Here is a 25,414-nt window from a genome sequence, read left to right as displayed (position 1 = left end):
TTTAATCCCTACCTTTCCAGGGGGAGTACATAAAACATCACTCTCTTTAAGATCTATGGGAACTGTTGGTATTAAACATATCAAGGTGTTTTAGGTATCTGCTGCACTCTGCAGTTCCTCCTGCCTACGTTATAAATAGAATGGTAGTGTTACTGCAGTTGTGTTAACTAAAAAAGGTGGAATTTCACAGTAATGTCAGAAACGCAAAAACTCTTAATTTTCCTCATCCGATCTAGAGAGAAAAGATATCTACTGAATTAATATATGCGCCAGTATTGCAGTACAAATTTCCCTAAAGTGTCAGATTCAAGAAGAGATACATAAAACAAGGTAAGCTCAAGAAAAACATATTAATAAGCACACTAAACCATTATTTGCCTGTGTTTGCTTTGTCCTCTACTTATGGCATAAAAGCAGTACTCAAAAATTTTTTTTTTTTTTTTTTTTTTTTAAGGAAGGCAGCACGAAAGAAGAGCCCTTTTCCAACATGATCCAAATTCTCTTATTTAGGCTATACAAGTCCAAATAAGGGCAGTATTCACGATTAAACACATCCAAAAAAAAACATGCTCCAAGTCCATTAGAGAATAACTTTAGGGAAGGTGGGGGACAGGATCTCTGCTCAGGCCAGCAGACTAGTGAAGATGTCCAAAAGGATCCCTTTAACAGTTCCCCATATTTTCTACAAACCTTAGTTTGACAGAAAAAAAATTGCTCATCACTTTCTCTGTAATATCCTCCCTCATCCCTAAATGGAGAAAGAGCTGGTTCACACATGCCATTTATAAATTTAATGTCAGAAGCTGTAGACAACGTTGACAAAAACTGGGAAACAAACACTAAATTTAATTTTTATTTAGAAACATCAATTACAGAATACTACTGAAAAGCATAAACCAAAAATATATAAGAACCACAATTATGAAGATGTGTTTTAGGTGACTTGGACCACCACTAGAGGGCACCAACCGTGCATTCAGACAGAATTTAAAAAAGAAAAAAAAAAATCATAATATAGTGAAACCATAATTTATATATTGTTAAAAGGCAATAATGTGATGGTCTGGAATAGTTGAAATACATGCTGTTGGGGAGATGCAGACACTGCCATGGGTAAATATGTTTATTGAGAACCCTTGTTATACATAAGTCAAATATAAAAGCATTCTTTCCACTTTCTATAGGCTTTCACTCAAACATATGAATACCCAGTAAATCAGCTGCTCAAGTCAGGCTAACCAACCATGCAGAGTAGAAGAGGTCCATACACAAACAGGGCACACAGTTTTGCAATTATCCAGCACATAAGAGCCTTTGGTACAGCAAGAGGTGCAACACCGTGGAATAGAATAGCCTTCATACTAATATATATATATAACCGTGGATTAAACTATGTGGAACTCCGGCTTAGACCTGGAAAACACAAACTGAAGCAAGTGACAACCTCAAGAATAGTCATAGTAATATTTATAAAAGACTGAATTGAAACACAAGATAATTCTGCATAAGACTGAAAGTTCAGTGTTGGTAGAAGTTTGTCAGGCTGATTTTGTACACCTTTAAACAGGTAGGTTGCTGGGTAAACTGCTATTTTTACTACCATGTAATGCTGAATGTGGTAATCTGGGCCTGGTCCATTTAGGATATGTATGTAATGGCAGCTTTAGTGGGGGAAAAAAATATATATTTTTAATCCAGATGATTTTATGACTGTTAAAGCAGGCAGAAAACCACCAAACAGCACCCAACAATGAATTTTCAGAGTTTGGGGGAATTATGCTGAAAACAAGGAAGGTAGTGTTACTGCAGGTGCATTAGTAATAAACAAAAGAACAATAAACACACATTATACATATACTGTTAAAGTAGGATCCCCATACCAAAAGACGTTTACCCCAATATTATCTGTAACCAGGGGCAGACTGACAACTCATTGGACCCCCGGGCAATAGGGGATCATGGGGCCCCTGTGTCCTTGCCCAAACTCAAAAAAAGCCTATGAAAAAGGTACCAGGGGCATCTCATGGGGCCCCCTACTGACCCCGAGCCCTCAGGCAGTGCCCGAGTTTCCAAATGGTCAGTCCGCCCGTCTGTGATACTTTAAAATGAACCCGCACTTACATTAAATTTTCTTAACTGCCATTAGAAAAGTAATGCAGAGGGTAAAGGGGTCTGTATGTACCTGGATATCTTCCAAAGTACCCCAGGTGCACCAAAAATCTGAGCCAATCAATTATACAAACAGTGGCTTTAGTGCCCAGCCACAGCTTTGGCCCACCTTTTCTGGCTTCCTCACTATTGGTTCCACAATGTGATGCATGGTCTTGCTGACCCATATTGAGGTAAGTGGCTGCCTAAAGCGGCACTTCAGAGCTTAAGACAGTATCTGCAGAAGTGAACGTCACAGATTTCAGGGCTCCCAGGACACCCAGTAAGATATCGAAGGATGTTTGTTTATCCTTGGAAGCAGAATGCCACTTAAAAGTCAGCACAGGTTCACCTTAAAGTGACCTACCCCAAGAGGGTAGGCTACAAAGTGAGAGAAGTTTTGGACATACTAATGCAGTGCGTACCAGATTTCCAAAGTTAATGAGTTGAAATAAATAGTGAGATTTATTTACCACTTAATGTAACCTGTACTATCTGGATGTCTTGTAAAAATGACAAAATTACAGTGTCCAGGGACTGGAATCAGAAACACTTGTCCACATCGAGGAAAAGGAGGGACATTTTAAAAAAAAAAAAACCCTAGCACAAGCAATTTCGGCCTTTCTGCAATTTTCCATCTCCAGGGAGAAAATAAAAAAAAAAAAAAAAGTTTGTAGTGCCGGCACTGCAAGGGTCAACTATTCCTTTTGTCTAGGGCCAATAAGGAAGCTTATACTCGCCCGATCCTTCATTCCACTGGAAAACCGCTCTCCCCCATGGTCTGTTCCTGGTCTAAGGAGCCTGCTCTGGGCTTGCTGACGTCCAGCCCACAAGTCAAGACCGCTATAGCCAGAAAGTGCCAAGACCGCTCTTGTGCTGGGAGGATCAGATAAGTAAATCTCCTTTCTTCTTTCCTTTAGACAAAATGTGCTATTAACTCTTACAGTGCGGGAACAGCCCCATTGCATAGGAACACTTTTTTTCTTTTTTGCCTGGAGATGAGCTTTTGTGTTTTAGACCACATTCACACACAAAAAAAAAAAAAAAAATTTGCTTGTGGCATTTTTGATGTGCTTGCATTAAAACGCACATTATATAGAATTCAGTGGTATCACACAGCACAGACGTGGACAGGGCCTTATAGTTGGCCAAGCAAAGAATTAACAAAAAATAAATTTCTTTTAAAGCTGAAAGTTAGGCAGATAATAAAAAACACAAATTAATGCAGATATTAATTACATGTATTTTTTTTTTTTTTAAATGTAGCTAATGTAAATCTGACTTGGTATCAGCCTCTCTTAATCTTGTGAACAGCAGGACTCGAAGCAGCACTTAAAAAAATCAGGTTTGCTGCACAATTGTGTACGGGCAAGAACATGGGGGCAGGAGAGAGCATTGTAAGCAGAGAATAAAAAAAAAAAAAAGAGTGACTTCACTTTTGTTGAGGGAAAACAAAAAAAAAAACAAAAAAAAAAAAAAACACCCAATTCCATCTGGGTTATCAATGTAGATTTGCAAGGATTTTACCAAACATTGTTACAGATTCCTTTTATATCTGCTGTATTTTTCTCACAAAAGTGGAGTTACCTTTAAGGTGCTGCTTCTTCGCCATCCTATCACTGGCTGGGGACCCAGCTTTACTGTAGCAGAGAAAATTCAGGTCAGCTGTCAGTGTGACAGAGCTATGTAAATCTCACAATTGGATGAAAAGAAATAGAAGTCCTTTGGCAGTCCCATAAATGTATTTCATCTGTGTATCTTAGCTGTCTGCCTTCAGCTTTAAGATAAGGTGCAGTTGGTGCCTTGTTTTAAGCCTGTTACTTATTTTGTAAACATCCCAAAATATTTTATTACCTCACGCTCTCGCCACATAGTTCATATATCAGTGCAGTCAATTAGCAGCTCACACAAATTCTCTTGCACCATAGTTTACTTTTAAACAGAATTTTACAATTATGCAAATAAATCATTGACATTTTCCTATTGATAGCAAAACTTTCTTCAATCAGCTGTAAAACACTAAATATTCATTCAACACCGGTATGGCACCATTTTGCTTAATGTGCACTTTATCCCACATCAAAGCTTCAAACCCAATTGAAAAATCTAATAAACTTTCTCAATATATATATAGGCACCTGCCCAAAAAAGGCATTTGGAATTAAGCAACTTGTAAGAGAATCAGAAATGGTATATCTGTCAGCTAGAGTAAAAGCTATACAGTGAAAAACTACTCATTGATATCCAGCTGTCGTCACAAGTCTCTAAAGAAGGGAATGGCGGAGCTTCCCAAGTTACCTGCAAGTCTTCTGCTTCTTGAATAGCACTTAGAAGCATTGCAGGATAATGCACTTCCCGCCTCTGTGGAGTCACCTGATGAATGCCAGTTCCAGACATAAAAGATGAGCACTTGTATCCTTTTGTGGAATGTTTTAGGGTCTTAGAGGGTGTAATCTGCAAAGCTGAATAACCCCAAATGGAGTATTGCTTTGGCATTCTCTCACATGTATCTTGTACACTTTGAAGGCCAACGATGTGCAAATCAGTCAACTATTTACCAGAGAAGATCTGTGCTAGTCAATACATGGTGCAAATTTTTTCATGAGCACTGGCTCAGAGATTTGTGCTCCAAACCAAAACGGATACATTTCAAATGGCACACAGTTGAACCATTGAAAGAACTAAGCATAAGGGTATGACCCCAATGCTTCTAGGATGCTGAATGATGAAAATTTGCAAAGTTTGTTCCATATGTGGTACCCTGTAATTCTTTCACTGGTCTTGTCTGAGGTGACATATTCCATGTGGCGGGCAGTGTTCTTGGGCTACTGACTTTTGAAGAGTCTGTAAGTTTTCAGTCTAGACTGTATTTGCAGGAGTGCCATTGTGAGTCACTGCATTAAGGTTAGGACTGCTGGCTTGATGGCTGAAGGTCCGATGCGTGGCAGCTCCTACCTCAAATACCTCATGGATGGCTTTTCGAAAGCAGTGAAAATTGTAGTCTATTAAACCTACAGAGAAGGGTAACAATTAAAGACCAATAATGTGCAGTAAACAGAGCAGAATTTATGACATCTTACATTAAACCACATTGTTAAACTTTTTTTTGACAACCATTTGCTTTCAAAACAGCATCAATTCTTCTAGGTACACTTGTACACAGTTTTTTAAAGAACTCGGCAGGTAGGTTGTTCCAAACATCTTGAAGAACCAACCACTGATCTTCTGTGGATGTTGGTTGCCTCAGATCCATCTACCTCTTCATGTAATCCCAGACAGACTGTGTGATGTTGAGATCAGGACCCTGTGGGGGCCAAACCATCACTACCAGCACTCCTTGTTCTTTACACTGAAGATAGTTCTTAATGACATTGGTTGTACATTTGGGATCGTTGTCCTTGTGCAGAAAAAAATTTTGGGTGAAGGTATGGCATAATGGATAGGTTCTGCCTGTATTTATCAGTATTGAGGACACCACTGAGTGGAAAACATTGAGGGCCATAAGCGCAGTGGTCAGCCAAGGATACTTAATGCAAAAGATGAGACACATCAGACTTACTTCTCTTCGACATCAGAACATGTCCAGCAGCGCTATCAGCACAGACCTGACAGAAACCAGCGGGACCCAGGTGCACAAATCTACTATTCAGAGAAGTCTGGCCAGAAGTGGTCTTCATGGAAGAATTACAGCCAAAATGCAATACTTCCGAGATGGAAACAAGACTAAGCAATTCAACTATGAACAAAAACATAGGAACTGGGGTGCAGAAAATGGCAGCAGGTGCTCTGAACCAATGAGTCAAAATCTGAAATATTTGGCTGTAGCAGGAGGCAGTTTATTCACCAAAGGGCTGGAGAGCAAAACAACAATGAGTGAAGCAATAATAAGAAGAAGTGAGCACTAAAAGTCAGAGAGCAGCTAAACACCAAAAGGTACCAACAACCTTCAAAAGTAAACAATATAATAGAAGGGTGTAGCGCTTAAAAATCATGCATCGTATGATATGTCAAGCCTAATAGGCAGCATATAAATATATTAAAACATCAATATAATAAAATAACAATCCTTAAAAACAAGTGAGAAAGTGACATAGTGCAAATACATATATAAAAGTGTATTGCGTCACTAATCAGTGACCCGCCATGTGCACGGTGTCAGGTATAGTCCAAATAATAAGGTGTCTATGGGTCTTCCGGATCCAAATGACTGGTTCAAACGGTTGGTGATAAGGGAAAGTGTAAAGACTGCGCGCTCACCAGATGCGCAATCACACTGCGCATTTAGAGATATCAATCTCAAAGTAACAGGGTATCCCCTTTAAAGGTCTGGTCAGGTCTGGTGTCCCTCTGGAATCGACATCAGCCGTCCATGGATGGCTCACCTCCTCTGTAGATAGTGGAAGCTCAAAGGAGCTCAGGAAAAAAGGAGGTCCATAGCGCGATACCGTATGAACAGAGGGTGCTTTATTAACCAGATAAATGAATGAACAGAAATCACTGACCAGTATGGTGATCCAAAATGCGTCCTAGTGCTGTAGCCCCTCCCTGACGCGTTTTGTGCGATGGCACGTATTCATAGGGGGTCTACATACAGTCAAAGGACGCTATACTCGTGCTATAAATAGAAAAAATGGTGCCTGCGCGTTGAAGATTTGGTCAGGATCAATGGTGTCCTCAATGCTAAGAAATACAAGATAGTTATTCATCCTGCCATACCATCAGGGAGGATAGTGATTGGCGCCAAAAATATTCTGCAGCAGGACAAGAACCCCAAACATACAGCCAATGTCATTAAGAACTATCTTTAGTGTAGAGAAGAACAAGGAGTCCTGGAAGTGATGGTTTGCCCTCTACAGAGCCCTGATCTCAACATCAAGTCTGTCTAGGATTACATGAAGAGACAGAAGTTTCTGAGGCAGTCTACATACACTGAAGATCTTTGGTTAGTGCTCCAAGATATTTGGAACAAACCTACCTGCCGAGTTCCTTCAAAAACTGTGTGCAAATCTACATAGAAGAATTGATGGTCTTTTGAAGGCAAAGGATGGTCATTTATTTGATATGGATTTCTCTTCTGTTCATTTACTGTCCATCTTGTTAATTGATTAAAATCTATTAACATTTCTTTACCTGAAAGCAGGGGGGCTACAAGCAGACAGCGGTGACTGACAGTCACCGCTCTCTGCTCAGAGTGGAGAGGAGAACTCAGAGGACATGTGATCGCGGAGTTCTCATCCTTAGAGAAGACGGGGTCCAGATACCCACCAGATTACCCAGGTAATTATAAATGGGAAAAAAGCTCTTTACAGGAATGCTGGGGAGATCAATTCAGCTCCTGTCTGACATATGTCAACTAGACCAGAAGCAATAAGGACTTTTACAAAACAAAAAAAAAAAAAAGTTGGACATTTTTTTTTTTTTTACCATATCACTTATGAATAACTCCTACATGGAAGTCTGCAAAGCATAACCTTTTAGGCAAAATTCCCTACTCATGTCCTGAAGTACTATTAAGCACCTACAGGCATAGATGGTACACACATATTAAAATAATAAATCTGCTGAAAGATCTCTCTGTCTGGACCACTGCCTTAAAATATTCATTTCGCAAAGAGGTCTGCTGTAGTAATGAAAAGCCAAAACAAAGCTCATTCCCATCACAAAATGACCACTATGCTCACCTTTTCGTTCAAAGCTTTCTTCTCTAAGAATACAGACGAGTGATAGGAACTTTGTCACTTCTTTTAAATAAAGTACTGTTGTGTTGTTTAGCTTGATAATTGCCATGGACTCCTTGTCATACGCAGTCCCATTACATTCAGCATGCAAACTGTGTAAACAATAATTTGATTAGTTAGGCAAGATAAAATAAGAGAAGATTAGAGAGGCTCTCTGCCTAAAATTGAATGTCTAGTACAAAAGCATGAATTTAATACAAATAGAAACTGCTCACCAGCACCAGGAGAGTACACCTGTAGTTGAAGAAGTTGCCCAATCAGTGTAAGGGCTCACGTACACTGCAGCTAATAAACTCAAGTTCAGGAGCTTTTCTGCGTTTTTTTCAGCAGCCCCTGAACTCTCCCTAATGTTTTCCTATGTGTCCATGTACACAGTGATTTATAGTCGTTTACAGGCAGTTGAGTTTACAGTCATTTTTTGAACGCAGCAAAACTGCGTTCAGCAACAGATTTCACCGGCGTTTCAAACGCTTGTAAACACGGTTAACCGCGTTTATAAGCATTTGCATTCAGAACCGGTTTTTGACTGGTCCATATCCAGGGCACAATTCGCTAAGCGGTATCTTTCCGCATCAGAGTATGCGGTAGAATACTGCATAGCATTTTTTTAAAAAAACCCATTTGAATCCACTAAAAAAGGCTACTAAAATACCACATAAGTTATTTTATCAAGTCATTCGGTATTTTAGTAGTGAAAAGCATGCATTATTGTTTCAGCTATCAGCGGGGTACCCACTGACAGCTGAATGTAAAAGAAAGAATTGCCAGCATTTAAAAAAAACAAAACAAAAAAAAACGGCGTGGGGGTCCCCCCCCAAAATCCATACCAGACCCTTATCAGAGCATGCAGCCTGGCAGGTCAGGTAAGGGGGGTGAACAAGCGTGAGCGCCCCCCCCCCCCCGAACCATACCAGGCCACATGCCCTCAACATGAGGGGAAGCTCCCCCCCCCCCCCCAAAGCACCTTGTCCCCACGTTGATGGGGAAAAGGGCCTCTTCCCCACAACCCTGGGCTGTGGTTGTGGGGGTCTTCGGGCAGGGGGCTTATCGGAATCTGGAAGCAAGGGGGCCCCCAGATCCGTCCCCCTATGTGAATGAGTATGGGGTACATGGTACCGCTACCCATTCACAAAAAAAAAAAAGCTGTAGTGTGAAAAAAGACAGCAGACATTCTTTGACAAGTCCTTTATTAAAAGAAGGAAAATAAAAGAATGTCCCCTGAAGTAGATGCAACGTCAATCACGATGCACGCCATCCCAGAACAAAAAAAAAAAGAAAAAAAAAAGCCTCTGAGCTGGTTTGACAGTTCTTAAATATGTAAGGGGCGGGGACACCTGGTGACATCACCTGTGTAACCCCGCCCCCGTGTGACATCGAACACGGCATGCTGGGCACTGACGTCACACAGGGGAGGGGGTCACATACGTGATGGCCCCACCCCTTACATATTTAAGAACTGTCAAACCAGCTCAGAGGCAGACGGTCAAGGGTCAGCGTCAAGGAACAGAGCCTTTTTTTTTTTTTTCCCCTGGAGCGGGCAGCGGCGAGCATCGTGATTGATGTTGGATCTTCGGGGGACATTCTTTTATTTTCCTTTTTTAAGAAATTTTCATGCTACATCCCCATACTCATTCACGTGGGGGGGATCTGGAGGCCTCCAGATTCCGATAAGCCCCCCACCCGCTGACCTCTCACAACCACAGCCCAGGGTTGTGGAGAAGAGGCCCTTGTCCCCATCAACACGTTGAGGGCATGTGGCACTCTGCTGCATATAAGAGTCATCATGCGTTTGGAACATCTCAACTACCTGGGAACGGGGTCGGGTACGCCTGATCTTAGCAGGGACCTCTTCTGCATTGTCTGAGCTGTCAGGGTGCCGTTGCTGTCTACAGGTTTGTATTCTGAGGCTGACTGAGTCAGTAAGTCTTCCCCTTCGCTCTCATCTTACATGCTCAGAATCCTGTAGGCCTCTTCACTAGAGTTGCTTTCCATTGACATTTTGGCCACTACATTTATAGGTACCTAGTGCGACTGATGGGAAAAAGAGCACCTGGCTGTCAGGGACTGCTTGAACTGCTACAAAAAAAATTTACCGCCAAGTGCTATCTGAGATCAGGCCTGATTCTGTGAACACTGCGGTTTTGTGTGCAATGTATCAAAGTGACAGTGACCTACTGACACTGCACTTGCTAGGGGAGAAGGGAGGGGGGGTGGTAAGCGTAGAAGCTAAACACAGGTGCTGGCATGTGCCAGGGCTGATCCCAATAATGCTGCATTTTTGGGGACACTAAACTAATGTGAACGCTGGTATAGTGCTGATCTGATCAAAGACACTGATACGTTCAGACAATATACTAGCAATGGAGGTTTATTGTGTATGTGAGCATGTTCCTGGCAATCAAGGGGTTAAATGTGATTACTGGTGTACTGGCGGGCCCCATCTGAAGATATCTGGGAGGGACGTGAAATCTGCAGGAGCGCGAATCACGTATATATACACGTGATTTTGCACACCCGTGTCGCCCTGTAGCAGTATTTCTACTATAGGGCGGACGGGAAGCGGTTAAACAATAAAGCACTATTGGTCTGCCTACAGTCAGGTCCATAAATATTGGGACATCGACACAATTCTAACATTTTTGGCGCTATACACCACCACAATGGATTTGAAATGAAACAAACAAGATGTGCTTTAACTGCAGACTGTCAGCTTTAATTTGAGGTTATTTACATCCAAATCAGGTGAACGGCGTAGGAATTACAACAGTTTGCATATGTGCCTCCCACTTGTTAAGGGACCAAAAGTAATGGGACAGAATAATAATCATAAATCAAACTTTCACTTTTTAATACTTGGTTGCAAATCCTTTGCAGTCAATTACAGCCTGAAATCTGGAACGCATAGACATCACCAGACGCTGGGTTTCACCCCTGTTGATGCTCTGCCAGGACTCTACTGCAACTGTCTTCAGTTCCTGCTTCTTCTTGGGGCATTTTCCCTTCCGTTTTGTTTTCAGCAAGTGAAATGCATGCTCAATCGGATTCAGGTCAGGTGATTGACTTGGCCATTGCATAACATTCCACTTCTTTCCCTTAAAAAACTCTTTGGTTGCTTTTGCAGTATGCTTTGTCCATCTGCACTGTGAAGCGGCGTCCAATGAGTTCTGAAGCATGTGGCTGAATATGAGCAGATAATATTGCCCGAAACACTTCAGAATTCATCCTGCTGCTTTTGTCAGCAGTCACATCATCAATAAATACAAGAGAACCAGTTCCATTGGCAGCCATACATGCCCACGCCATGACACTACCACCACCATGCTTCACTGATGAGGTGGTATGCTTAGGATCATGAGCAGTTCCTTTCCTTCTCCATACTCTTCCCTTCCCATCACTCTGGTACAAGTTGATCTTGGTCTCATCTGTCCATAGGATGTTGTTCCAGAACTGTAAAGGCTTTTTTTAGATGTCGTTTGGCAAACTCTAATCTGGCCTTCCTGTTTTTGAGGCTCCCCAATGGTTTACATGTTGAATTGAATCCTCTGTATTCACTCTGGTGAAGTCTTCTCTTGATTGTTGACTTTGACACACATACACCTACCTTCTGGAGAGTGTTCGTGATCTGGCCAACTGTTGTGAAGGGTGTTTTCTTCACCAGGGAAAGAATTCTTCGGTCATCCACCACAGTTGTTTTCCGTGGTCTTCCGGGTCTTTTGGTGTTGCTGAGCTCACCGATGCATTCCTTCTTTTTAAGAATGTTCCAAACAGTTGTTTTGGCCACACCTAATGTTTTTGCTATCTCTCTGATGGGTTTGTTTTGTTTTTTTCAGCCTAATAATGGCTTGCTTCACTGATAGTGACAGCTCTTTGGATCTCATCTTGAGAGTTGACAGCAACAGATTCCAAATGCAAATAGCACACTTGAAATTAACTCTGGACCTTTTTATCTGCTCATTGTAATTGGGATAATGAGGGAATAACACACACCTGGCCATGGAACAGCTGAGAAGCCAATTGTCCCATTACTTTTGGTCCCTTAACAAGTGGGAGGCACATATGCAAACTGTTGTAATTCCTACACCGTTCACCTGATTTGGATGTAAATACCCACAAATTAAAGCTGACAGTCTGCAGTTAAAGCACATCTTGCTCGTTTCATTTCAAATCCATTGTGGTGGTGTATAGAGCCAAAAATGTTAGAATTGTGTCGATGTCCCAATATTTATGGACCTGACTGTATGTATTTTCTACATGTATGCTGAGTGGCGTTACAAGAGGGAGCTTAACCAACACGGAAGGAGGATCTCGATAGATGTTATACGATCACTATATGTCCACCTAGAGGACACAAGCTATTTTTGACCAAACTTAGCTGTGAGGTCAACAGTTCCAGGTGAGGGCACAGCAGGAGTTATTGATGGTGGAGGTGCACTGCATATCGAAAAAAGATGATATGGACTATTGATGGAAAGATTATGAACCTTGATTGACTGAACTATTCCAATAAATTTTGGCACACTGTTTTAAGTATTTTTTCACAAATTCAGTTATATTGGGGAAATTATTTTAGGTCACCTTTGAGTGGTTCTAATTACGTTATGAGAAAAGCGCGGTACTGCTATTGTGTGGTTTATGTTATGTAGCATATTTATATGTGTGTGTAGGTGTGGGCAGCTTTTCGTTTTTTTCTTTTTTTCCTGTTTTGTGGTTGAATTTTTTCATTGATTTGGTGGTTTAGCCATTTGTATATTTATTTAGCTGCATGTGGGTTTCTATTTTATATTTAGCAACATCATTCTTAACTGAGACTGCTATACATTTAGACTACGTTTAGATATTCAGCTGCATTTTTACAGCTTCCCACCACTGACCCTTAAGCTGCAACAGGTAGTGGATGGGGGTGTTTACATGCAGAAGAGCTTCGCTTTGTGCCCTTGCAAAACCTACCTGAAATGTAGTGATTGGAAGGTACCAAGCCTGAACGGAACACAAAAGGGTAAGCATTGCAAACGGCTCACCACCGTGTGCAATGTATGTAGCTGCGGTGCATTTGTCAGCAAAAAATGGGGTTTAAACAGGCGGTGAGGAGGCATCACATCACCTTCTCACCATCTTCCAACACTTCTGAAGATTGATCTAAAGACAGAACAGGCTTCCGAAGAAAGGTAGATTTAGACACACCTAACTCTACCCTTAAAATATCATCATTTTAAGTAGAAAATACACAAGTCCTTGATTTATCAAAATTATACCCAAATTACTGGACAGAGCACAACAAACAGTACACAGTATGGCACGATTCACATGCCAAAGGGAAGACAAAAACAAACTCATATGTATATAGTTACCTGTATATACAAGAAACATCTATTACTACATCTATCATATCGCAGCACAGTTCATAGGACTGCATGTCTACAGGAGAACTGTCTGTGGCAATGTAGATTTTACTGACCACATCAAATAAGAAGGCTTTCTCGATGCCTGAATTCTGAAAAAAAAAAAGTAGAAATAGATTAAAAATCTGTTGAAAATAACTTCTAAAAGAAGAACAGAGGAAATGCAATCAGTTGTAGAGAAAGTACACTCTTGCCATTTCATTTAAATCTGCCAGTACTTCTAACTATCCCCTCCCCCCAGACTGACAATGCTGCTGTCCAAATCTGCCCCCTATGCTCCTTCATCAAGTGGTGTCTGTAAAATACAGGAGGTGTGTTACTGGTCAGGATAACAGGGGAAAGCAGAGAGGAAAAAGCCTAAAAAAAAATCTAAATATTTAGTAAGCTGCAATATATTACATTTTTGGTTTGTGTTTAATGCTGCTTTAAGCTTTGAAAATTAAAAGATAGATTCTGATTTGTTGTCATGAACAGCTGCTCCAGTTTCTACCTGCTCCAATCTAGGTAAATTCCCCCTCCAGTCTTTTCTACCAGCTGCATTCCTCACTTGGCTCTTTCCAAGTATCAAACACTTCAATGAGTTATTTGACTTTACAGCAGTTTGTTTTACAGACAATATTCATGAGGCAAGCTGTATTTAGGGTTACCAAGTCTGCTTTATAAAGATCTGCTTTTTTCTCACAAGCCAGGAATCACAAGTGATCTTGAAGTCACATGTCTATGAGACATTCCAAGTAATGTGCTTCATGTATGCTGTGGAGATGTTGAAATCCAGAACTTCAGCTTTTCTTGCTTTTATACATTTCCCATAAAAGGTCCTAAAATGTAATTGCTGTAACGCACAGGAAAGTCTTGAATGTGGACGTGCTGCCTAAGATTAGAAGGCAAGCCACAGATTATGCAATTTTCTTTCTTTTAGGGATGCACTGGTGCCGATACAGAGTATTTTCACGTGTACTCGTGAAAATGCTCCCGATACCGGAAACCAATACTTTGCAGTGCAATTTGTATCAAATTCCTGTCCAAATCGCATTCGGTTTCTCCACTGCTCCTGTGTGAACCCAGGCTGGTCATAGCCTGCATTCACACAGGAGTAGCGCAGGAAACCTCCCTGCAGGCATCCCATGCTGAGTGGAGAGTGGGTGTGCGGGGATGTATACTATGGAAGCAGATGCTCCATATTCTCAGCAGTAGGAGAAAGCGGTGGGGATTGCAATCCCCAGACCCATGAAGCAGCTTTCTCTCCTCTCCTTGCAGCAATGACAGCATGAGGTAGACATTATCTGATTGGTCAGCACCATCCATGTGGCGGTGCTGACCAATCAAAAGCCCTCTAGCCCGAACAGTCATACTTGCAAGGAGAGGAGAGAAAGCGGCGGGGATATCAAATCCCCATCACTTTCTTTCCTCTACCACTGGGGATATGAAGAATCTGCTACTAGGTATATATCCCATATACCCACTCTCCGCTGCGGGAAACCTCCCTGCACCGTTCCTGTGTGAATTCAGGCTATAACAAGCCTGGACTCATACAGGAGCAATGGGGAAACCACATGCGATTTGGACAGGAACTGCATTCCTGCTCAAAGTCATTTTGTATTGACAAAAATCGCACCGCAAAGTATCGGTATCGATGAGTCCTTGACCGAAAGTATCGGTACTTCTACTCGGCAATTACAAAAAAAAAGGGATGGGTATCGGTGCATCCCTACTTTCTTTCAACAGGTTGAAGGAAAGCAAATTGCTCGATTCCCCCATCAACACAGTCAGTGTTGGTGGCGGAATCCCTCCCACTGTGCTATTGTATTTTGACAGCGACAGCAGCAGTGGTCATATGAAAAAACCCAACTGGCTGGTTGTACTGAAGTCGATCAATAAATCGACTTCAGTACAACCAGTCTGCTCACAGACGAATCAAAATTTAGCTGATTCCTGTTAAACTGGCTGAATGTTGATTTCTTGCCACCTCTTCACAAGCCAGTATGTAAAACTGAAAAGTCCTACCTAAAAAATGTTTCACATGAGTGCACTAGAGTGGCGGTAATCCCTACATTTTCAGTGTTTTTAGTATTATGCCTCACTGTACATGGTTTTCTCAAGCAAATATTTTTTGGAAACTGTTCCAAAGTTTCTTACATGTAGCGATCCTGCCAGTAACAGCACTTCCAGGCTGACAATGTTACTGTAATGTTGTTGTTGTAATGTTACTGTTACAATGTTGTTGTAATTAGCAGCAGCATTACCAGTTTTAGTTCTAGGAGATACAGGAGCCCAAAGTCCAACTTAAGGAGCGCAGATCAAATGACAACCTGACAATGCTGAGGCTAATGGAAAGGAAGTGGCATTCTGAGTGTTGTCAGCCTGTAACAGGAGTGGTGTTACTAGCAGGATTTACTTTGCAATAGATTCTCCAAAAAAGGTTTTTACTTAGCTGTATACCGCCTTGATTCCAAACATTCTGAAAAATAGATTCTGGGTTTACATAACACTTTAAAAGTGGCCTTCTCAAACTACAAATTTCTTTCTAAAATGTCATCCTATAAAAGATGAAGTATTTCTTTCTTGGGTATAGGGCGATTTCCTGTATAAAATATATACAGTATTCTTTAATATGCTTGGTATTTGTCACTACTGCATCACTACAGAAGTACAAGCGCTCAGCTGGGAATCCCCATGACCTATTAATAACATTGTATGTGTGGGAAGCAACCAATTTTCACATACGCTGAACACTTGTACTGATTTTGCATTTCAGTATCATTACTGAAGTATAGCAAGTTAAAAACAGTATTTATCTGTAAGACCTTTTTAGGATTGTTGAAAAAACATGAAACTCAGCACAAAAACTAGCATTTGATTATTACTGAATTTACTATTCTAGGTTTTGTCTTAAGTACACAGCATTTTTCCCTATTTTCTTTCGTCATCAACAAAAATGCTACCATAAACACTGTCTACAGCACATATTTAAAGCGGATTAGCAGTACACCAAAAAAAATGTGTATTTATATTTTCAATGGCAAAAAGCGCCAACAAGGTTTCTGTATGATGAATTCCAAAGCTTTGCATTCATAAGGAGTTTCACCTACTAATATTCTGTACAGGAAAGATTTGTGACCATTGTTTACAGAAGTGTCTGCAAGTTAGAATACTGCTGCATGCTCTAGCAATATAGGGGATGGAAGGAGAAACCTGAGTGCCCAGCAGGAGGCACGCGATCCAACAAACCCATAAGTGTTAGTGTAATTGCTACTGAAGCTCTTCAAAAGAAAGCAAACGTTTAAACGCAGTGCCCGCCTGAGAGGCAGCACTGGCTATACATGATTTGAATTTTGTGTCATAATAGTGCCGCGCATATATCTCTATAACCTCATACATGAATTAAAGCATCCAAACCATGTGATTATGCAACAATGGTGAATATACTGAATAAATCTTTAAAAGTCCATAATGTGTGTTTGATCCGTGCCTTTATAATTTGTTCCCAAACAGGGGCTCTTTATTTCTTATATCCACATATATTCCTTTAGGTGCTCCTCCACCAGAGACATACATATATACTCTCACCTCCTTTTATGACCCAAATTGCAGACCCTAAAAGCATAATGCTATTTGATCACTATGAAAAACACCATGAAAGAAGAATGCTAACTTCTTAATGCTATATGCTGAGAGAAAAAAGAAAATGCTGATTGTTTGCTCTAAACAGCACATTAAGAAGAAAACTGATCTCCATAAACACACACACTTTTCCTTAGCCAAGGCTAAGCGTGGATTCATACATATGATGTTTAGGGAAACCCTAAGATCGCAAGCTAAAAACTTGGAACAAAATTAGTACAGCACTAGAAACCGCTGGAAAAAGAAAAAATATATAGTGCTAATCAACTGAAGCGAAATAAAATTCATATAGCACAAAAAAAAAGGAACAAAAAATAAAGGGGGGGGGGGGGGTGTTCATAAATTAAGAACTCTGTGCTAAGAATAGTTTAACCACTCCAGAGGATTTACTCCCCTTCCTGACCAGGTCATTTTTTTGCGATACTGCGCTGCGCTACTTTAACTGACAATTGCGCGGTCGTGTATTGCAGTGCATAAATTAAATTTGTCATTTTTCCCCCCACAAATAGAGCTTTCTTTTGGTGGCATTTGATCACCTCTGTGTTTTTATTTTTTGCGCCATAAACAAAAAAGTCTGACAATTTTGAAAAAAAAGAAAAAAAAAAAACAAAACAATTTTTGACTTTCTGCTATAAAACATATCTCGAGAATCAGCAGCCAGGACCCGGCGATTGACATGCCAAGGAGCCAATAGCAGCATGGGTAGGGAGCACACGCCCCCTACACAGACTAGTGATTTTGCACATCTTTCCTGTCCCGTAGCAGTACTTCTGCTATAGGAAGTGGTTAAAAACTATTGAAAAAAAATATGAATGTAGTGTAACATCTTGTGATGAATAAATCTCCTCTGTAGACACAAAAACATCTCTGCAGAGATATATCCACCAAACATTCCTATCAGCAGGTCTACAACTGTACCCAGTATCAAACTCCAAGGGCGGAATTAACCAAGCTTCCTGTGCCATTTTTATACATCAACAAAGTTGTTAGACATATTTCAGGTCTATCTGTACCATCTGTGCCAGTTTTTATTTCAGAGTGAAAAAAAAAAAAAAACAGTAACAAAAGGGACTGCTGTCATTTTCAATATTGAAAACTGCTATAGATCCGAACTAGATCGGACTCAGCTAACGAGATGTGAACTGTCTGCAGACAGCTCACATTCCTGTCTGTGCAGCGATTAAACCGCATGACCAGAGCCTCCAAAGTTAACAGTCTGTAAGCTTGGCAGCCCAACAGTGATGTCACCTGCACTCCAAATAAATGTGTTTCATGTTTTTATTGCAAAGACAGCTTCATATAAGACTTAAGAAATCAGCATTTCAGGGCTAGCAGGGTCCCTTTCTCATAGAAACATATTTATCATTATGTACAGGAACCAGCCAAAATTCATCAGTAGGTGGACCTGCAGTCCACCTCCTACTGGACATCCCTTTTTAAGCTAAAATCGGAAAATCTTCAGCCAAAAACCTGTGGCACCCAATCAGCTGTTCCAGTATTTGGGTCCTGTGGGCCTTCAAGATACAATAGGCACAGTGGGTGAATCACCCATTCGCGCAGTGTAGATAACAAACAATCAGTGTATGATCAGCTTAAGCTCTGGCCTATGCTTGGAAGCCAAGCTAAGAATGCCAACACCACATTGCTGTATTTAACCATTTGCCTGGCAGTATTCTAGACAGACAAATTGTTTTATGACATTTTTTAATTTCTCTGAAGAGTTTGATCACACCAAATGTATTGAAGCTACGGAATCAACATTTCCAGCACAGTCCCAACGCATAGAAAAGGCACAATGCATTGTTTTCTATGCTGTCACTGCAGCTGTTTGGTGCACTGAAAAAAAGTACTGCACTAAACAAGTGCACTAGTCACCGTATTCCACTGGGCAACAAGCATAAAAGAACAAAAAAAAAACCTAAGAAAAAAAACAGTAAAAAAGTAGAAGGGACATCCGTGGTAATGCAGGTTTACAAGGAAAGCAACAAGAAATACAAAGGAGTAGTCAGGTTGGATAAAAAAAAAAAAAAAAAAAAAGAAGGATTAGGAGAAACACTGATATGGCAGGTAAAACAAATCCCCAAAATGTTTCACATATATGAGTAAAAAGGTTATGAAAAAATAGATATACCCCATAACAGATGAGCATGGGAAGCAGCTCACACATAACAGGGAAAAAGCAGCTATATTAACTTTTTTCTCTTCAGTTTTTACAGATGAAAATAACAGGCTTGATTACCTTAACAGTAGTATGAACAATGTTTGGCCAAAATGTACCTCTGTAGCTTAAAAGTGATCAAATCACCAGGACCCAATGGCTTACATCTGTGAATCCCTAGGGAACCTAGCATAGTTCATAGCATAGTTCAAGCCAAGCTTCTATTTCTGGTTTTTAAAGACACTTTACTGATTGCCATGGTGCCAAGTGACTGGTGTTAAGCAAAGGTGATACCAATTTACAAAAAAAAAAAGGATTAAGATGTATACTAGGATACAGGCCAGTCAACCTAACATCAAGGTACCTGAGAGAACAGTAGGGAAATTTGTCTGCAATAAAAAAGGTATCATAAGTGACAACCAGCATAAGTAGTTAATCTAGACATTTGATACTATACATCATAAATGTTTCATTTGCAAAATAAGGTCTGTGGGAGTTTATGAAATCTTATGACTAGGGATAGGAAACTGGTAACATGAACGGATCCAGAGAATATTGACTAATGACGCATTCTCTTATTGGTATAAAGCTGTGAGTGGTGTGCTCCAAGGTTCTATCTTTGGTAAATGCTGTTTTAATTTACTATCAATACAGAAGTTGGAATTAAGGGCTCAATGTCAGAATTTGCTGATGATACCAAATAACGTAGGGAAATGACTTTGGCACAGGATATAGCATCATAACAGCTAAATGGCAGATCAGGGTCAGTACTGAGAAATGTACACCCTGTTCCAAATTATTATGCAAATTCTATTTAAGTGTCACAAAGATTAAATATTTTGTTTTTCAGTGTAACTCTTGGATGGCATTGTGTGTCAGGGCTCTTTTGATCACTGAAAACAATCTTGGACACCCGTGATAATTAGATTGGCCGGTGAGCCCAATTTAAGGAAAAACTACTAAAGGAGGGTGTTCCACATTATTAAGCAGAGCACCATTTTCAAGCAATATGGGGAAGAAAAAGGATCACTCTGCTGCTGAAAAGAGTGAAATAGTTCAATGCCTTGGACGAGGTATGAAAACATTCGATATTTCACGAAAACTTAAGCGTGATCATCGCACTAAGAGATTTGTGGCTGATTCAGAGCACAGACGGGTTTGTGCAGATAAAGGCACATTGAGGAAGATTTCTGTCAGATCCATGCATCGGATCAAGAGAGCAGCTGCTAAAATACCATTACATAGCAGCAAACAGATATTTGAAGCTGCTGGTGCCTCTGGAGTCCCACGGACATCAAGGTGTAGAGTCCTCCAGAGTCTTGCAACTGTGCATAAACCTATTTGGCCACCACTAACCAATGCTCACAAGCAGAACCAGCTGCATTGAGCAGAAAAATACATGAAGACTAATTTTCAAACAGTCCTGTTCACTGATGAGTGCCGTGCAACCCTGGATGGTCCAGATGGATAGAGTAGTGGATGGTTGGTGGACGGCCACCCTGTTCCAACAAGGCTGAGACGTCAGCAACGCAGTGGTGGAGTCATGTTTTGGGCCAAAAATGCACATTAATTTTGAATGGCATCCCAAAGCACAATTAAAGTGAATTAAAAGCACATTCAAAATGAATAAGTTGTTAATACACAACCGTGGGTATGAGCACTAAAAGTTTTTTTCTCCATAGCAAAAGAACATTTTTATACGCACTGCAAAACTAAAATACAGTTGCAAATCAGAAATAAAATACTTACAGATATAAAAATATTTAGCAAGTTTTCTAAAGTTGGCAACTGTGGGATAAGTTTCTGCACAACCTTACTGAATGCCTCAAATATAGAGTGGTCATAAATACTTGTCAAGTAGAAGCTGCAAGGAAAAGAAAACAGACAAAGTTCATGAACAACAAAATTAGCACAAAAGGAACATACAGTATCCAGTACACACAATATACACCATTTTATGTATACGAAACTGCCCTACTTAAACTCTCTAACGACCTGCTAACCGCCAAAGCTAATGGCCACTATTCAGTGCTCCTACTCCTTGACCTCTCTGCGGCCTTCGACACAGTCGACCACCCCCTCCTCCTCAAAAAACTACACTCCCTTGGCCTCAGAGATTCTGCTCTCTCCTGGCTCTCATCCTACCTGTCACAACGCTCTTTCAGCATTACCTATAATGCTACCACCTCCCCCTCACTCCCCCTCTCTGTTGGGGTTCCTCAAGGCTCCGTCCTCGGGCCCCTTCTCTTCTCCATCTACACCTCCTCCCTTGGCCAACTCATACACTCTCACGGCTTCAACTACCACCTATATGCCGACGACACACAAATCTATCTCTCAACCCCCCACCTCAGTCTCCGCCCAAATCACACACCTACTGAGCAACATAGACTGGATATCGCTCCACTTCCTTAAACTGAACCTCTCCAAAACCAAGTTTCTTGTCTTCCCCCCAGCCCGTACACCACCCCCCATTGACTTCTCCATCACATCCAACAACGCCACCATCAAACCCGCCCCACAGGCCAGAGTACTTGGTGTCATTCTGGACTCCAACCTATCCTTCCAGCCCAAAGTCTAATCTTGAACAAGCCTGTGCAGACTCCACCTCCGCAACATCGCCAAAATACGCACGTTCCTAACTCCAGAAACCACTAAACAGCTCATCCACTCCCTCATCATATCACGACTCGACTACTGCAACTACCTCCTTACTGGCCTGCCTCGCCGCTGGCTATCCCCGCTTCAGTCGATCCTGAATACGGCTGCCAGACTTAATGACCTTTCCAACCGCTCCATTTCTGCCACCCCCCTCTGCCAATCCCTCCACTGGCTTCCGATTGCGCAACGGATCAAATTCAAAATCCTAACACTGACGTACAAAGCTGTCCACCATACTGCCCCGAACTACATCACTGGCCTAATATCCAAGTACCACCCAGCACGCACACTCAGCTCCTCACAAGACCTCCTTCTCTCTAGTTCCCTGGTCTCCTCCTCCAATGCCCGCCTCCAGGACTTCTCCAGGGTGTCACCCATCCTCTGGAACTCCCTGCCCCAACCCATCAGATTATCACCTACTCTCCTCTCCTTTAGGCGCACCCTGAAAACCCACCTCTTCAGAGAAGCCTACCCCACCCCCTGCTAACTTGCCGACCTCCTCCGCTCTTCCTACCACTCCATCCCCCACAGCTATCTCCTCCTGTGCCACCATCCCCTCCCTCCTAGATTGTAAGCTCAAAAGAGCAGGGCCCTCGATCCCCTCATGTTTTGCATTGTATTGTTGTTGTTCTGTCACATGTTCTGTCCCCCTTTGTAATGTACTGCACTGAGCGAACAATTGGCGCTTTATAAATACTGTATAATAATAATAATTATTAACTTAACAAATGCTAGAGAAGACTTAAAGCATGTATAACTCCTTCTCTCATCTGGCATGTTACACACACGAGAGTGTTTTGTTACATCTGTTCTTTAAAAAAAATAAAAAAAATGGATTGGTATCAATTACCTTGTTTTCAGACAACTACAGAATCCCACCCCTCTATGTTATGGGAAATACAAGAGGGGCAATGTTCCATAGTCCCATCTTGTTTTCGGTTATCCTGATACAGCAGGGCATATGAGTATTGTAAACTAGAACATGTAGTATTTTACTGGCAGAATCACCAGGTGAAAATAACAGAAAAAAAGTATGAGAATAGAACACACAACCACCACATCAGAAGACTGGCATGCTACAATACAGAACATTTTTGGTTTTGGGTTCAAACCACAAAATCTTTCATGCAAAGTGTTCACTACAGCTTTTATGTTAACAGCTTTAGAGAAGACTGCAGATAAACAGGTACAACATATGTAGGAGGATTTGTTTCATCTCTGTGTATCACCAGAGGCCAGTTACTTCACTGGGTATATGTGAGGGTTTAAAACCACTTTAAACTAGGGCACAAGGCAAGATGATCATGAACAAAAGCCCTGATTGAAGTTTTTTTTTTATACTGTAACAAACTGAGTGAGTGTGAGTGAATATATTACTGCAACCAATCAAAATTTACTACAAGCATGAAGAGAGAACATGAATGGAAATAAATAAAAAAAAAGGGGGGGGGGGAATGGGGGTGGGGGGAGAGACAGGGATGCTCGATTTCTATCACCCGACACCCAAGACATGCAGTTCTGGGCGCCAGGCAAGTAGTTTTCTTTCTACATTTAGCCCTGTTTGTAAGGTGGAAGTATTCATGCGGCTCTGCTGCTTCACAAATGCAGTGCGTAAAGTGCAGTGCGATCTGCACTGCATTACATTCAACGGAGTACAGTTGAGACATGCAGGAACGAAAGCAATAATTCTAGCACCAGACCTCCTCTGTAACGCTAAACTGATGACATATAGGGGGCTTTTAAAGCATCACTTATATAAGATATAGGGTATTGAAGTTTGTCGCCATTTCAAGAGCACACAAATTTAAGGTTTTACATGTTTGGTATCTACTTAATACAAGCTCATCTTTTATATTTTACCAAAAAATTGGGTAATTTATTGCATTTTTGCTTTAGTGTGTTTTTCTTTTTTTACTAAAATTTTGCGTTTCCTAGACCTTGCCGGTGATATTGTGTTACATTACAAAATTGGAAATGCCACTATTTTATTCTCTAGGATATCTGCTTTCTGGAAATATATAATGTTATATAATATTTTTGGAGTTTCATATAATCTTTAGGCCTAAAATAATTTTTTTAAACGTGCAAAAAACTGAAAAACTGCTCTGGCAGTGAAAGGCTTAAAGGATAAGTTTACCTTTGGGAACAAGTGACATGTTCCCGCTCCTGCAGCAGTTTGGCAATCTGAGCCTTCTGCATGACAGCAGTACGGAGATAAGTTTCCCGCATCCGCTGTCACTTTTTGAAAAGTGTGGCCGTGCGGGGCTGTGAATGAATCGACTACAAGTACTGACAGCCTATGTGGATGTCGGCTTGTAGCTCTCAATGAACTACCATGGCATTGTTGAGCACACTGGTAGTTAATTGATTCTTCCTGTCAGTGTAAAACTGGCTGCCTACTGTACAATGTACAGGCAAGCCAGATTACACTGACAGTTTGCATGACCATTGCATTACACCCACGATCTGCTGATCGCTAGTGCAATGCTTTCTAGGCTTCTAAAGAAAAAAGTCACAGTGCAAGGTTTCTCCCCTCCCTGTTAGTCTCCGGGTGAGGTGCTGGAGACCGGCAGGGTGGTGAATAGGACATAACCAGTGCATTGTTAAAAATAATAAAAGTTTAAAATTGCCATAAAGACATTCCTAAAATTGTCTCGGATTTAAAATATGGTTTTTGTTAAAAATAAAAAAAAGTTATCAGCACAAGTAGATTTTCACGAGGGACAAATAGACTGGGACACCACTTTAGTCCCTTGGACAAGCCATAAAAAAAAAAAAAAACACACCTTCCACACCCCTGGAGAAAAAATTAAAAAAGGCGAGCGAAAGGAGAGACATTCTGAGCACTGAAGTGCATATGCATGGTTCATTGAAATGAATGTCATCATAAACGTACATAACATTGTACTTTTCAATGCATGTTTATCAGTTGAACAAGGCCTAAGGTATGGATAAAGAAACCCAGAAACTCTTCACTGTAAAATGCCAGGTTCCTACCTTAGGTGAAGTTTTTCTAGTCCAACATCGGCAAGATCATCATTAGCTCTCTGGTGAATGTCTCGCTGAGTTTCTATCTTATGGTCATCTGACAAACCATCTACTTTATGAATAAAAACTTCAAAATTCATATCAGGATTTGCTTTGTAGGCTTTGGTAACGGTCACATGAAGTCTTGCTAGGGCTTCCATATAGTCATCCTACAAAAAGAACAGATTGATAAACTTTAACAGCACAAACTTGTTAAATATAATAAGAAAATCTATTCCCATCGAAACTTTATCCACCTAGATTTACCCAGCCTATGGCCACATGCCAGAAAACCGTGCTAATCAGTAAACCCGTAATAAATACATTTAACTAAATAGGTTTTAAACAAAATCCACACAGTGCAACAACAGGTTCCAATACTCAGTCTGAAATAGTACAGTCCTGGCCAAAAGGTTTGAGAATGACACAAATATTAATTTAATTTTCACAAAGTCTGCTGCTTCAGTGTTCTTAGATCTTTTCATCAGATGTTCTTATGGTAGATTGAAGTATAACTACAAGCATTTCATAAGTGTCAAAGGCTTTTAATCGACAATTACACTAAGTTTAAGCAAAGTCAATATTTGCAGCATTGACCCTTCTTTTTCAAGACCTCTGCAATTTGCCCTGGCATGCGGTCAATCAACTTCTGGGCCAAATCC

At 40.9% G+C, this 25,414-nt stretch overlaps 1 protein-coding gene across 1 annotated transcript in view; it reads right to left on the bottom strand.

Moving 5' to 3' along the window:
* Positions 1 to 839: 839 nt before the first annotated feature.
* RRAGC (Ras related GTP binding C) overlaps positions 840 to 25,414 on the bottom strand; it is a 41,470-nt gene continuing 16,895 nt past the window's right edge. Inside the window, exons 3-7 of the mRNA XM_089688784.1 lie at positions 24,723 to 24,922; positions 20,814 to 20,928; positions 13,235 to 13,377; positions 7,830 to 7,978; positions 840 to 5,159 (exon numbers count right to left, since the gene is read on the bottom strand). Coding sequence (XP_089544910.1) covers positions 5,008 to 5,159; positions 7,830 to 7,978; positions 13,235 to 13,377; positions 20,814 to 20,928; positions 24,723 to 24,922 — 759 coding nt within the window. The 3' untranslated portion in view covers positions 840 to 5,007. The remainder of the gene's footprint in view (positions 5,160 to 7,829; positions 7,979 to 13,234; positions 13,378 to 20,813; positions 20,929 to 24,722; positions 24,923 to 25,414) is intronic.

This window comes from Staurois parvus, unplaced genomic scaffold (assembly GCF_062004578.1).
Source record: "Staurois parvus isolate SC_StPar_1 unplaced genomic scaffold, SC_StPar_1.0 ptg000454l, whole genome shotgun sequence".
Classification (NCBI taxonomy): domain Eukaryota; kingdom Metazoa; phylum Chordata; class Amphibia; order Anura; family Ranidae; genus Staurois; species Staurois parvus.
Note: the sequence above shows the minus strand (reverse complement) of the source record. Positions and strands in the feature narration are given on the sequence as shown.